Raw genomic sequence first — 15,555 nt, forward strand, 5'->3', positions numbered from 1 at the left:
CTCATGGAATAACAGCTTTCCTTTAGGAAAGAAAGTAGAGCGCGGTCATTTTGGGGGAAGTTTTGTTCATTGCCACCAACTTTCCTTGCTTTCAAGCAGTGGATTACCAGGAGGCAGGACGGTCCTTACACACAGCTGCACAGGAATAGTAAAGAAACCATGAACCATCAGGGCAGGTGGCACATCTGTCTGCTTCTCTCTCCCCCAAACACCCATAGGTGCAACGGTCAAGGCATCCCCAGCACCAAAAGCCTCAACCGGGGACATGAGCCGTCACCTGGCTCTTCTTGCGCCAGCTATGAGTATTTAAGCAAGAAACATAAATTAAATGGGAATTCTGCTGCTAATTGCTTGCAATTTCATGCCCTCTCCTCTGCTGCCTTCAAAAGAGGTTGTGTCTTGATAAAGCCCAACTCTTCTTTCAGGTAAAGCACAAGCTTGCTAAGAAAGGGAGACTGTTAGGTGACTTTGTAACTGATAGTTGTGCGGTTGCAGCTATGAGGTTGTTCTGAAATAAAATGAATTGCCCCTAAGTTCATAGGTTGAGATCCCAACTCCCAGGGTTACTGTATTAGAGACAAAGTGTTTGAGGAGACCATTGAGGTTATAGGTGTGCAGCTCTGATCTAATGGGCCTCCAACCTGTATGAGTGGAAGGATGCTCTCCCCTCTCCCTGGCCCCTCTTCTCACACTTCAAAAAGATCCTGTGAGGATGCAATGGGAAGGTGCTGTCTCTCAGCCAGGAGCAGAGCCCTTGGCAGACGCCCAGCCTGATGCGCCTTGATCTTAGTTCTTTGGTCTCCGGGAAAGAAATACGTGTTGTTTGAGCCACCCAGGCTGTGGTCTGTGGCTATGGAAGCCTGAACAGGTAAACACAGTGTTCGCTCTCCAAAGGCCCGCTTCCCAGCCAAGGCGCTACCACAGGCAGCGAAGCCTTTAGAAGGCAGGGCCTCACAGAAAGAAGCCATGTCACCATGAGTGAGTGAGCCCCTAAAGGGGATATGAAGAACTCTTCCCGCTCTCACTGCCCCTGCTTCTAGAGCCATGAAGTAAACAGTTGTCTCCATCTCTCTGGACTATCTGTACTCCCTGCAGAGATAGGCCCTAAAGCAACAGGGCCAACTGACCATGGACTAGTACGACTGACCCCATCAATCCAAACAAAACTTTCCTCTTTTAAAGTTAATTGTCTTAGGCATTTTGTTACTGTAGCAGAGGGCTGACAAGTACCTGAGACTGCATGGCCACATCAAGGACACAGTGGTGGAAGCAATACAGTGCTATGTGGATTAATAGGCATAATTGTTTTAAGTCTGTATACACTAAAGTCTTCAAGTTCTTCAAGACTGGGCTTGGAGAGGGACAGTGTTTGTGCTGTCTGCTCCATTTTGTTCACCCAGGACAGAGATTGGCAGATCAGCTTGGGCAGAAACGCTTGGAGTAAATCATCAGGTTAGGAAGTACTAGGTACTTACGCTTTCAAACTAGTCCTAAAACGGAATCAGACCCCAGCAGCTACCAGTTTAGCAGAGACTCAGTCAAGGAGTTGGTGGATGACGTCTGTCCTTACTGAGGACACAGCCAAGGTCACACTGCTTTGTGGGAGTAAGGGATTATGATGATGGCCATGCCAGCCTCACTTTGCAGGACACAAACCTGAGGCCAGAAAGGTGACTGGGATGGGAACAGTTCAACCTCCTGAGCTCCACATTCTGAAGGTCAGGACCTTCAGAATGGCCACGGCGTGGTTTTCACAGAAGGGAGGCAGGCCTTTCCCTGGCCCATCTCCCCAAGAACAGATTGACTCCTGAAGGATTTCCCACCCATATCCCGGGGACACCCTTCACATGTTTGCTTTCTGACCTGAGCCTTATGGAGTCTTTTCAATTCTTCTTGCTTAACCAACTGCTTCTCCAGCTTCCTTCTTCTTCTGGGTATCTTCTCCTATACAAAGCAATGGAGAAGAAAAAGCCGCAACTAAGAAAAGGGGATAACAAAATCTCATCATTGCCCTCTGCCCTCTCCATGCATGACTCCAAGCCACCACTGGCCTTCTAGAACTTTCTACAGTGATGCCAATGACCTCTATCTTTACTGTGTGAAATATGAATGCCACTATCCATAGGAGGCATTGGAATTGAGCTGTGAATAAAAAACTGAAATTAAAATTTGATTTAACTTCATCATCACCAGCACCATCAACAGCAGCATTATCTTTATTATTTTAAGACAGAGTCTCACATTACAGCCCTTACTTGCCTGAAAGTTGCTACATGGACCAGACTGTCTTTGAACTCACAGAGATCCACCTGCCTTTACCTCCCAAGTATTCCATCTCAGCAATGGAAGTTGTTCTAGAATTTTTACAATCCTAAAGATCTTCAGGAGAAAACCTTGACTTTTACATTTTATTACAGTCCCATCATTGTTCCTGGAGATGACCCCCAGGCAGACTGCTTGGGTTCTGGCTTTTGCATGGGGACCTTCTAGTAATCAGTGAGGATCTTTGGAGAAAATCTGAACCAGGTTGAGGTGCTTCCTGCCCTGAGATGATCTCTCTAGCTCACCTAAAGACCTGGCTTGTTTATTTTACAAGCATCTCAGGAGCACCCATTGCATGAGCCGAGTTGTAAATCCTAGCATTTGTAGAGTGCCGTGGGCCAGGCAATGAACTAATTCCTGTATGATGTCTCCTTTATGTCTCGGATTGAAGGTCTCCACAAATATGGACAACAAAAGTCAGAAAGACAACCTGCCCGAATTGACACATTTAGCGATGGGTGCAGGTGAATCACCCTCAGTATGGATATTTCCCATAGGCCTTTTCTTGTGCCAGGTGCTAGACAGTCAAGGACCCCCTGCTCTGTGGTAGGGCCTATAGGAGTGTCCTCTTCCTCTAAATGGAGACCATTGGATACAAAGTCTGTATTCTGGTTACTTTTTTTTCTTAGCAGCTTGACACAAGAGGGGCCATCTGGGAAGAAGGGACCTCGGTTGAGGAAATGCCTCCGTCTGAGGCCCTGTAGGCAAGTCTGTAGGGCATCTTCTTGACTGGTGATTGATATGGGATGGGGCCTGGTTCACTGTGGGTAGTGCCACCCAGGCTAATCAGGCCATGGAGAGCAAGACAGTAAGCCGCATTCCTCCGCAGCCTCTGCATCAGTTCCTACCTCCAGGTTGCTGCCTTTAGCCCTTGTCCTGACTTCCCTTTGTGATGCACTGTAAGCCATATGATGAAACAGATCCTTTCTTCCCCTAGTTGCTTTTGGTCATGGTGTTCATCACAGCAATAGAAAACAAATGAGGGCATCTAGAGGACAGTAGACCACAACAGTGCCATGCAATCTCCCCGAAGCATAGTCCTCCCCACAGGGCTCAGAGTGTAGCTCAGTGGCAGAGTGCTTGCTAAGCGTGTGTGGGGTCTCGGGTTTGATCCTCAAACACACACACACACACACACACACACACACACACACACACACACACACTCTGTTCTTTCAAGTCAGTAGAACAGAGTCCAAGGTTGGGGACAAAAGGGAATTTGTTATCTTCTGTTTAAACCATGTTCTAGCAAAGCTCAGGAATCCTTACACATGGGCTCCTCATTCTGTTCACAGCAATGGTGCTGGTGTAGAGAGTGGAGGAGCGAAGCAAAGGGCTGGCCAAGAGAAGAGCCAGTGCAGGAGGAGGGAAGGACCAAGGCTCAGCTGCCACAAGTCCCCTGCCTCAGGCATCCTGCCTCCAACTTCCTGTGCAGAGGTTCATCTGAGCAGGCTCTGTTGTGGCCCTTGGGTGGGGACACACCTGAATGCACCCAAATAAACAGAGAACCCAGAGGCCAAAGCCCTTCCTTCCCACTTGAAGGCTTCCTGGAGGAGTGGGGCCCCATTAGGAGGAGGTAGCATGGGTATGCTTCACCACCTGGTACTGAAGTAACTGCTAGCCGAGTGCTAGGCCAGCAAGATGGCAAGGAGCTGCTTGTGAGGTTCGTTTGGGATATTAAGGTCTTGCTACTGCCACACGCCCGTGCTAACCTATTCTTTCTCTATGAGCGTTAAGAAGATGGAGTCTGGGATCTGTCTCATTTGAGTGGAGAATTAACTTAGGATCATTTGAGAGGATGAGGGGCAATAAGGAGCCCCCAGAAGTGAATGTAATACAATTTACATAACAATTCATTTCTGGTGAGGATTGAAGTAACTAAAAAAGCCCACAATTTAAAAACAGAAAGATTTCTCTCCCTTCCTCCACTGTGTGTGTGCCTTAGGGAGTTGGAATCCCCCTTTGTGACTTGAACTGAAGCCAAAGCCTCCCTTGCTAGATATGGGAAAGCTGAGTGTGAGTCAGTAAGTTTGGTTCTCTTCTTCCTTCATAGCTCTTCTCTGCTCCAAAACTATAAACAGAGCCAGAGCAATGCACAGCTCCTCTGCCTACCCCAGAGGCAAGGGAAGACCCCTCTGGGTCCTAGGGGACAAGCTGCAGTCCCACACTTGAAGAAAACAGCAGTGGGCGTGGGTGGCAAATGTCTGTCTCTGCGGATGTGACCTATAGGCACCTCCACAGACACGCCACAGTGTGTTTTCTCTGCATTGACATGAGAGATTCGATAAGTGCTCTCTAGACATTAATATCCACTAAGAAAGGGGATGGTTGCCTTCCTGATGGCATGTGGGCTCCTTCGACAGTAGGTGCCTTGGTGTCTCTGTGTCTCTGCGCAACTGCATGGTTCGTTTCAGAGCTCCGGTTAGAATGAACATAACATTTTCTGTGCAATCTGCCTCTAGTGCGTCTTAAATGAAGTTGCGCTTCTCTTGGGGAAGTCCACATCTGCTTTTTGAAGTTTTTCAAGGGTTTGCTTATTGGGCCGCATATCAAACTCACTTTAAGCATGGCACTCGCCAAATGTTTTCAAGTCAGTACGTCTTCTTTTTTTCCTTTCCCCATTTGAGACTCTGAGGTTTTCTTGTTGAGTATTTTTTTTTTTCAAAAGAAAACAAATCTAGGGGTGTTCCAGATAAAGAGAAGGGTGGTTGTCAGCTGCAATGTGGCTTTACCCTCCTGAGGATCCTTGCAGCTGGAGCCCACATTGACTCTGAAGCCTGGATGGGAAATGAGTCCTCGCCAGCCAAGGCATTGTATGGTGTTCCACGTGATGTTACCTTTAGCTGTGAGGAAGACTGGGAGCCAGCATCTTCCTCTGCAGAGGAGGAGGTGGGAGACGAGGGAGAAGAGGTGGCCTCTGTCTCTGGAGCTCCAAGGCCTGAAACGAGAACCAGAGAATTCACCAAACTGCTGGCTGCTTTTCCTGTTTCCAGCCTCACAGTCACAGCCTCTCTCCTCCTTCACCCTGTTTGCTTCCTTCTGCCTACCCCTCACTGCACCTGCCAGGAGCTTGGGAAAGCAGTACCTCAGGGCCCCTGAAAAGTTGGCCCTCCACGTTAATTACATTTCTGGATCCCTGCCAAGAGCTCTGCGGCTCTCTTCTCACATTCAAAACAAAACAAAACAAAACAAGGTATTATGCGGAAATCAAGGAAGTCCTTAAACACCCTTTACAGGGCAGGATCCTTGCTTACAATGCTTTTGGATCAAAAATCTATTATGAAAATGCATATCTGAGGTTAGCTGAGTTACCTAAATGCTCGGGTAAGGTTCGTTCTACAGAGTAATTGAATGCAAAAAAAAAAAAAAAAAAAAAAAGTCAGAGCCAGCTCTTAAACAAATCGCCCTTCTGCGGCTCGCAGCATCTGGCACCCATTTTGACTACACGACATCTGCTCAGTGTAAAAGAGCTGGCGTCAGAATGTCTGGTCATAGAAAAAAAAATCCCAAATGTAATCAGAAGCAAAAGGACTGTAAGCCTAAGGATTTTATCACATAGCCTCCTGCAACATAAATATTTCATTAATTATGGCTAAACAAATGCCACTTTTATTTTCCCAACTTGCAGATATTATCACATCATGGAAGGGATGATTCAAATGCCAGGAAAAAAAAAAAGCAGTTGAAGACAGGGATGGCCCAACAAAGCAGGGCCCATGGGGAAGCGAAAGCCGAGGAGCCATGCCAAACTCCAAATATGAACTGGACGGCCGAGGGCGGTAATATGCCCGTGTCGACCAAGCACCTTTTTGTGATCTGGCTGAGGCCCAGGTGTGCTCGGGCTTCCAGGTACTACAGGAGACTTTCATCCTTTCCAGCAGGAACATCTGTCCCTGCACACACACCTGATGGAGTCCAGGCCAGTGCCAGGACTAACCCATGTTGGTCACTGCACTACAGGACCAGCTAGAACTTAGCCATGGCAAACAGACTCCACAGTGGCAGCTTGGGTCTGCACAGAACAATGGAGTGGGTGGAGAGAAAGGAGAGAAGTAATTCCAAGTCAGCTAACATCCTCTCCAGCCTCCCTATAATTTTCAACTATTCACCCCAGTGGGAGCAGCCAAGTGTTACAAAATAAGGGTAATTTTAACCCCCAGCAACACATTTACATACGCTCTGATTCAGAGCAAAATAATATAAAACATGCATATAACAACCCAGCCTCTCTGGGGAGAGAGTTTGCTGCTTTCCACTTTAATTTGCCAGATGGGAAAGCTCAGGTAAAGATAGAACCAGAGAGTGGCATCGTCCTAGGAGGAGGCTGTGTTCTCTTTGGGCAGAAATTGCATCCTGCTTCAGCCGCTAAATCACCACAGAGGGATCCAGCCACTGAGCGCTGAGTATAGAAGCTAGAGGAGCCGACTGCACGCTTTCGAGTCCTACTGTCACGATCCCTACACGCAGAATCACTGTGGTCGAGCAAACCCAATCAAAGGCCTTGGTGATATCTGGTACTGGGAGGTAGCTGCTGGGAAGGTCTATTTAGGCTTGCTTTATTTACTACTTTTCTCATTGCTGCAACCAAAGATCTGACATGGAGCAACTTCAGGACCGGGGTTGTAACTCAGCACGCCAGAGGCTCTGAGTTAGATTCCCAGCCCTGCTCTTGGGAGATGGAGGCAGGAGGAACGGAAGTTCAAGGTCATCTTTGGTTACTACAGAGTTTGAAGCCAGCCAGAGCTAGAGACTGTCTCAGAGAGGAGGCAGTTTGAGGTAAGAAGGCTCACGGTTTGAGGATACAGTCCATCATGGAAGGAAGGGATGGTGGAAGGCTGCTCACTCCCCTCTGAGTACGGGGGAGCAAAGAGAGATGAATGCTGTACACACTCCTCTTGGTTCCCTATTCAGTCAGTCTACTGGATCAGCCCATGGGATGGTGCCGCCCATGTTCAGGATGGGTCTTCACTCCTCAGTTAACCCTCTCTAAAAGCATCCTTGCAGATGACCCAAAGGTGTGTCTGTCTCCTAGGTGGCTCTGTGCCCAGTCAGCTTGACAACCGACATTCACCTCCCAACTGTCTTCACCATCTTCATTGCTATCATTGACTCAATTAACAACACTTTCTTCTAGAACTGCCTGACTGACCTTTATGTATGATAGAAGTAAGGTTGGAACTTTTTCTAATTAAAAAAAAAAAAACTTCTGTAAAATTTCATTTGGAAACGGGAGTGAAATGGCTTCTAAGCAGTAGGAAGGCCGAGCCTCTCTTCCCATAAAAGGAGACCAGCCTTTCCTCTCCTCCCATCAGGGGAGACCAGCCATTCCTCTCCTCCCATCAAGGGATGCCAGCCATTTTGAAGGTCACTAGTCACTTGCAATCTTTAAGGACTTTGCTTCCCCACACCATGTCAGACTGCCTGATTTTGGAGCTGACTTCTCACCAGAATGCAGTAGAACTCAGGACACAATATATGAAGCATCTTTTCCCAACAGGCAGTACAGAAAGATGTAAAAGATAAGAGCAGAAACCCATACAGCCCTACGGCCACAGATGCTTCTGTCCTGAGGTCCTTTGCAGACCACAGCGCAGGAAGGAAAAAACTCTAACAGGTTAAAGTAGGCTTACTGAGTTGAGAGGCAGTTCAGAGTTTGGCCAATCAGTGGCAGTAGTAATGTGTAGGATGAAGCTCTGGAGAGGAGGGAATGCCAAAAAACAAAAACAAACAAACAACAACAACAACAAAAACTTTAGAAACCAGCATAGAAGTCCATGTCTATCTACTGCTTTACAGGAATCCAAAGATGTATAAAAAGAATCTACCTGGCTGGGCATATGACTGCAGAGAAGATACAGGCTCAACAGGCTACTGACTGCAGTGGTTCTTAACCTTCCTGATGCTGCGACCCTTCAATACAGCGCCTCATGTGGTGACCCCAACCATAAAAGTACTTTCATTGTTACTTTATCACTGTAGTTTTGCTATTGTTATGAATTACTGTAACTATTGGAGATAGAGGTCTGCCAAAGGGGTCACGACCCACAGGCTGAGAACCTCTAACGTTGGGTGGGAGATGCTTAGATTGTCCTTAGTCAGAGACACCTAGAGCATTACAGCAATCACAGGAAACTTTTGCTTTATTAACAGGGGTAGATTAGTGCTAGAGCAATGTTTATCACAGACACACCTAGCAAGCATGAAGACCCGTCGTGAAAGGAACAGAGTGACCTTAACATTATTCTACTGCTTATTAAAAGTCCTTTATGCCCCCATTTAACAATAAAAAAACAAAATTCAATCATTTTTCCACATACACTCTATTAGTTGGTAAACAATGACACACATACACACACGATTAGTCAAATAAGCAAGATAAAAATCCATCAATAAAAACAAAAATCAGAAATGACTGATAAGGTGAAATTAACAGGCAAATATTTAAAAAATATCATAAATGTGGTCAAGAATTTAAAAGAAAGCTACTAAAACAACTGTGAGAACTAATACATTTAATAAAGTAGTGGTCTGTAAAATTAACATTACTATGGTTGGTTAGTTCCTTTCCCCTTCCTCCTGTTCTTTTCCCTCCTCCTCCTTCCTTCTTTACTTCACCTTCTTTCTTCCTTCCCTTCTTTTCTCCCTCCCTCCATCCCTCCCTCTCTCCTCCACTCCCTTCTTCCCTCCCTTCCTTTGGGCTTGAGGCTGAGAATCAAACCCAGAGAATTACACGGGCTAAATTTGAGTTCTATGGCAAAGCCACATCCCTCAGCTCCAGGCAGTAGCATGTCTATCTACTTCCATGCAACTTTATAAAAGGAAATCACAGAAACTCACAGACATGGAGCGTCTAATAAAATGCTGGTCACTAGAACTAGCAGGTGAAGGTGGGGACTGGAGAGACGTTCACAGGATATGAAATTTCAGTTCAATAGGATCAAGATTGAGAGACCTATCCTATAGCATGGAGACTGTTAGCACTAGAATGTAAAATGTCTGCCAGAGGCCCATGTGTTTGAACAGTTGATCCAAAGGTCCTTCAGAACCTCTAGGAGGTGGAGCCTACCTGGATGAAGAAGGCCACTGCCGGAAGGGCTTTGAATGCTACTGTGCACTGTTTCTGGCTCAGTTTCTCTGCTTCTTGACTGTTGATATGACAAAAACATCAGCCTCTAGCTCCCACCACCCATGTGTTCCCTGCCATGAGACAGCTCAGTGAGTAAAGCAAGCATGAGGGCTGGAGTTCGTATCCCCAGAACTCACATAAAGCCAGATATACATCTGCAATCTCAGTGTCCCACTGCAAGATAGCAGCAAAAGCAAGAGAATCCTGGGAGGCTAGTCGGCCAGGTAGTCTGGAGTAGGCAGAGATCCTGGGGCTGGAGGGATGACTCGGCAATCCTGGGGCTGGAGGGATGACTCAGCAATCCTGGGGCTGGAGGGATGACTCAGCAATCCTGGGGCTGGAGGGATGACTCAGCAATCCTGGGGCTGGAGGGATGACTCAGCAATCCTGGGGCTGAAGGGATGACTCAGCAATCCTGGGGCTAGAGGGATGACTCAACAGTTAAGAGCACAAGCTGCTCTTGCAAAGGATCTGGGTTTGATTCCCAACACCCACATAGTAGCTCACAACTGTCTAAAACTCCAGTTCCAGAGGATCTTACACCCTCTTTGAGCACTGCGTGGAGTTGGTCCACAGACATACATGCAACCAAAACACTCACACCTATCAAATAAAATTAAAATTTCAAAACAGTGACCCTGTCTTAAATAAGGTAGAAGGTGAGGACCAACCCCCAAAGCTGTTCTTTGACCTTCACTTGTGTGCCCTGATACGATATTCACAGGCCCATATTCACACACATACTCATTCATATCACACACGTGGGCACACATGCATATACACACGTCCACAGAGATAAATATATTAAAAAGTAAAGAAATATATATTTTCATATATATATGTGTGTGTGTGTGTGTGTGTGTGTGTGTGTGTGTACATATGTATATATGTGACCCAAAAGACCCAAAATGTTGCGGAACTGAAATATAAAAAAAATTGAACAAACTATAGTTGGGGGTGTTCACTCTCCTCTCTTAGTAGTTGGTAAAATAACCAAACCAATGTAAGAGTTCTTACTATGCGCATTATTGAATAACTGCAACACACTTGGCATTATGGGCCCTTTCCAACAAAATTCGGTAGAACCAAAACAATCTCCCACTCCATTGTGTATAGAGACTACGTTGTCTGTATTTATTCATCTGTTTATTATTGTTGTTTTGGGGTTTTTGTGTGTGTATGTGTCTGTTTGTGTGTGTGTGTGTGTATTTTTCCCCCATTGCTTTGGTTTTGAGACAGGGTCTCAGTGTAGCCCAAGTTGGCCTCAGCCTCTCATTCCTCCTGCCCAAGTGCAAAGACTGCAGACATATGCCGCCACACTGGGATCTCTGTCTATGATGGGCACTTAGGCTGAGTCTATAACTTGGCGGTTCTGAATTGTATGCGGGGTGCATGGGTGTGTCAGGCTATTGTGTGCTAACCTTGGATTTTTTTCAGGTGTGTAAGTGTAGAATGCCTGGGTCTTATGGCAGCTCCAGTTCCAGTGTTCAAGGGACCTTCATACCAAGTTTTACACAGTAGTTAAACTAATGTATATTCCTGTTAATAGTACAGAAGGGTCTCTCACCTTTGTCCCAACCCCATCCTCATTGGCCAGCATTTGTTGTTTCATTGGTGGCCTTGATGACTGCCCTTCTGACTAAGGTGAGATGGAATCTCAGTGAAGTTTTGATTTGCATTTCCCTGATGGCTAAATATGTTAAACATTTTATGCATTTATTGTACATTTATCCTTCTACTATCCAGTTTATTTACCCATTTATTGGTTAGATTATTTGTTTTTTGGGTGATGTGGGATTCCCCTCTGTACGTTGTGAATACCATTGGTAAATAAAGAAGCTGATTTGGATCAATAGCAGGGCAGAAGAGAGATAGACGAGGAAAATTAAACTGAATGCTGGGAAAAAGAAGTCAGAGTCAGGGAGAAGCCATGTAGCCCCATTGGAGACAGATGCCAGAACTTTAACCGGTAAGCCACAGCCTCATGGCAATATACAGATTAATGGAAATGGGTTAATTTAAGTTATGAGTTAGCCAGAAATACACTTAAGTTATTGGCCAAACAGTATTACAAATAATATGATTTCTGTGTGATTATTTTGGGACTGAGCAGCCGGGAACAAACAAGTGGCCTTCTTACAACATTTGGGTGTTTAATTTTTTTGAGGGAGGCCTTAAAGAGTGCATATGAATCTCTAATCAGATGAATAGTTGGCGAAGATTTCCCCTAGTTCTTTAGAATGCCTTTTCAACCTCTCAACAGAGCTTTTTACTATACTTTCTAATCAGATGGATACAATCATATTTATGCAAATGGATCGAGTTTGCAGCTATTTTTTCTTTGTTTGTTTGTTTATTTATTTATTTTTAGATCAAGTCTCACTATGTAGCCCAGGCTGGCCTAAAACTCATATTCTTTTTGCTTTAGACTTATGAGTATTAGGATTATAGGCATGCACTGCCACACCCAGCCATACATCTTTTAGTTTTAAAGTAGACAAATGTACTATCTATTAAGCATCTATTACATGGGCCTGGAAAGAAGGCCCAGTTAGGAACATTTGTTGCTCTTGCAGAGAATCCAGGTTTGATTCAAGCACCCATACAATGGCTCACAACCATCTGTAATTACAGTCCCATGAGACCAAATACAGTCTTCTGGCTTCTATTGGCACCAAGCATACACATGGTATACAGATATACATGTAGGCAAATACGCATATACATAAAATAAAAAGTGAATAAATCTAAAAACATACACATATATTTATAACATGGAATTCCATGGTGTGTGATTTTAAAAGAATTCTTATATCTCAACTTACCTATGCTCATTCCAAACTTGGCTGCTAATATGTTCTCTTGTTAATCTATACAGATATTTGATTAGGATGCAAAGATGATAAATAATTTCTTGAAAACTGATTATTCCTTAAAATTTAAAAAAAATTTAAAAGATAAAATTATCAGAATTTTTGAAAACTGGAAATAATAGGATCACAATTTATTTAAAGTGGTCAAGCGAACATTCAGCGACAAAAGAAGTCATTGTTTGGGGAGACAGCTCGGTGGGTAGGGACGCTGTTTGCTGTGCAGTGTGAGACCTGAGTTAAAATCAAATGTCAAAAGCTGCGCACAGCCGCACCCACTTCTGCAATCCCAGCACTGCAGGGGTGTGGACGGGGGGGGGGGTGTCATGGGGGCTTTCATGCTACCAGCATGATTCCAGGTTCAGCGAGAGACACTGTCCTAAAGGGAATAGGAAGTCAAGGAGGAATTGATCAGAACACCCAGCAACCTTCTCTCACCTAGAGTGCACGTGCATGCACACATCCACACACATGCAGATATACCACACGTTCACACATAAAAAAGATATCATGCATGCATTTACACTCTCCTTAAAGAAAGACACTAAATGTTTGGCAAGGCACAGAGACAATAGCATGTTCTGGTTTTTGCTAGGTATTTCCATACTGTTTGATTACTGACTCTTTGATATATTAATTAAATAATTAGCAACAACCATGTTTAAATATAAAAAGTCTCTATTTTCATCGGTAATCAAAAATACAGAAAAACAGTTAGCAATTCAAGGGAAACTAAAAGGTACATGTGTGTAAAAATGTCCAACCAGCACCATCCATACATTATAAATACATTCACCTACAAGTATGTGTGTGTATATATATATATATTACATATGTACTTATGTTAAACAATCAAACAATAGTTCATTAAACAACAATATTGTATAAGATAGAACATTCTTTTAAGTCACATTTTATATAGGTTCTGAGGTTATTTGCTTAATACCTAGAATATAAAGTTGATTTTTAAAAAATATACAATTGTATGTACATCTCAGTAAAAATATTAATATAGTTACAGATAAACGGAAAGCGGTAGGATTATTTTTAATTTAACTTTCTATCATATAATTTCAGTTTTTTAGGGTTTTTCTTACAAAACTTTCAAGTTTCCTTAAATTTCTTTTTCGGGTGCATACATTTCTTTGTGCATTGAGGGAGGGAGGCGCACATGTGGAGACCACAGGACAACTTGGGAGAGTTGGTTCTCTCTTTCCACCATATGGGATCAAGCCTGACAGCAAACACCTATAAAGCCTGTAAGCCATCCCATCAGTCCCCGCGTTCCCCACTTTCGTCAGAATGAACTGGAGAAGGAAATCAAAGTGCACAGTGCCTGTGTGACTCGGGGAGACCACTAACTGCCCAGCACGAACTCTAAGCGGGACTACTAAGAAAGCCACTTACGTGCATCCTGCCCTGTAGAAGAAAGATGCGCCACCTGCCTCAGCGAGGGGCTGCCAAAAGGCTGTACCAGCTTCTCCAAGGATGGGACTCGGTTCCCGGGTGGCCCCTTCTCCTTGGGACTGCTAAAGAAATCCCCAACGTCTTTTCTTTGCTTGCATTCCTGGAGAAAACTCTCAAAGGATTTATCTTTGAGGCCAAGCGAGGAAATACGGGAGGCTCGTTTCTTTGGAACGTGAGTGGCATCCTGCAAATTCACTTTCTCGGGGAGGGTAGGGACATCCTCAATCTTGCTGCGGGGTGCTGGGGATGTAGTTGCAGAGAACGTCTTGGATGGACGACTGGGCAAACTCCGGGAGCGGAGGATAGGGTCAGGAAAGCTAAGGTCGGAGGCCGGGGTAGCCTTAGAAGTTGGAGAAGCCAGAGAGAAGAAGGCTGAAGCCTTCTTGGCCATGTGTCTCACTGGAGACTGCTGGTCTTTATCTTTGTTGGAACTTGGTTTCCGAAAACTAAAAGAGCGAGTGAAGGCATGTGGTTGGCCCCGAGGCAACGTTTTTGACTCTGGCTTGGGGCAGGTCTTCATTCCACCTTCAGAATTGAGGTGCAGAGACTTTAGGATGGCATTTCTTAAGAACTTCAGGGGAGACTTGGGCGGAGGCTGTTCTCGCTCCTGAGGCGACTTGCCGGCTGGGGTGCATATCTCTTCCTGGGCCCCTGTCTGGGATAGCAGCTTCTCTTTCACTGCCTGAGGGAGGGTAGAGGAGTAGAATGGTTTCGGGGTATGACCTCTTCCATTTTCAGCTCTTTCTTGGGAGAGTCGCTCCCCAGTCCTGTGCTCAGGGGTGAGGTCATTCCAGTCTAGTAACACGTTCTTCTCCTCCGGTGTGAGGGTTATTTTCTTCAAACCCACCTTCTTTTCTGCAGACAGCCCTGGGCCACCTGTCTGTTCCCTCCTGAGTCCCTCACTCACTTCTCTTGGGTTCCTTGCAGTCCCAAGAGTTAGGTTTTGATTGGACAAACACTGGTCCTTCCCTGCGATGGGATACATGCTTTTGGTGCTCCCAGGAGGAGCCCAGGTTTTCTGGCAGCTCTCTGAAGCCATCTTGGCAGGGCTGCTGTGGTCTTCTCCACCAGGGCTCGCCAGGCCTGTGCTCTCCAGAACGGGGCTATGAGGCAGATAGAGAGGAATTTCCTTCGAGATCCCTTGAGCCCTGGCACGTCTCAGGTAGAGCGGAGTGGGGCGAAAATCACCTCTGGAGACAGGCAGGGAGTGGAGGTCATAAGCTGGCACCTACAGGGGATGGGCAGAAATACCCATTACTTACAGTTCCTAGTGCTTATTTTCCTGGGGAAGGTGAATGTCGATACACACGTCACTTCCTTTCTTTCTCTCACACCCAAGGTAGGAAGGAGGTTTCAGAGAGGTTGGTCTTTGTCCCAAGTGACTATTAGGAACTTGCTGACATCTACCTGCAGTCTCTATGCTCTAAACAAAGACCAGTAAGAGCTCTAGAACATGTGGAGAAAAAGCCAGAACAGAAAGGCCAGCATGGCTGCTGCTCTTGACAAGCCCCTGAGCAGTCAGCACAGGTAGGAGAGGGGAGCTTCCTCCTGGTTTGCGCAAACATCGGCTTTACTAAGGGGACCTTCTTCCCATAGCTATGCTTTGCTGACATCCCAGATGTCAGTTTCTCCAACCGTGGATCACCGGCTCTCGAGGTAAAATGCGAGAGTTATCCTTCTGAGCCAAAGCGTTGGTAGCGAAGGATGGCCCTTGGGACTTTCTGAGGACCCTTCTAAATGTCACACCTCGCACCATTGTAACATCAAAGT

General features: G+C 45.5%; 1 protein-coding gene across 7 annotated transcripts in view; it reads right to left on the reverse strand.

The window, feature by feature from the left end:
- Positions 1-15,555, reverse strand: part of Mical2 (microtubule associated monooxygenase, calponin and LIM domain containing 2) — a 198,904-nt gene that overhangs the window by 17,877 nt on the left and 165,472 nt on the right. For all 7 annotated transcript variants that reach the window (XM_085692915.2, XM_085692914.2, XM_085692911.2 and 4 more), the window contains 3 exons: positions 13,726-15,013; positions 5,160-5,260; positions 1,864-1,944 (listed from right to left, as the gene is read on the reverse strand). In XM_085692915.2, coding sequence (XP_085549041.2) covers positions 1,864-1,944; positions 5,160-5,260; positions 13,726-15,013 — 1,470 coding nt within the window. The remainder of the gene's footprint in view (positions 1-1,863; positions 1,945-5,159; positions 5,261-13,725; positions 15,014-15,555) is intronic.

Source organism: Myodes glareolus, chromosome 7 (genome assembly GCF_982192425.1).
Source record: "Myodes glareolus chromosome 7, mMyoGla1.1, whole genome shotgun sequence".
Classification (NCBI taxonomy): Eukaryota; Metazoa; Chordata; class Mammalia; order Rodentia; family Cricetidae; genus Myodes; species Myodes glareolus.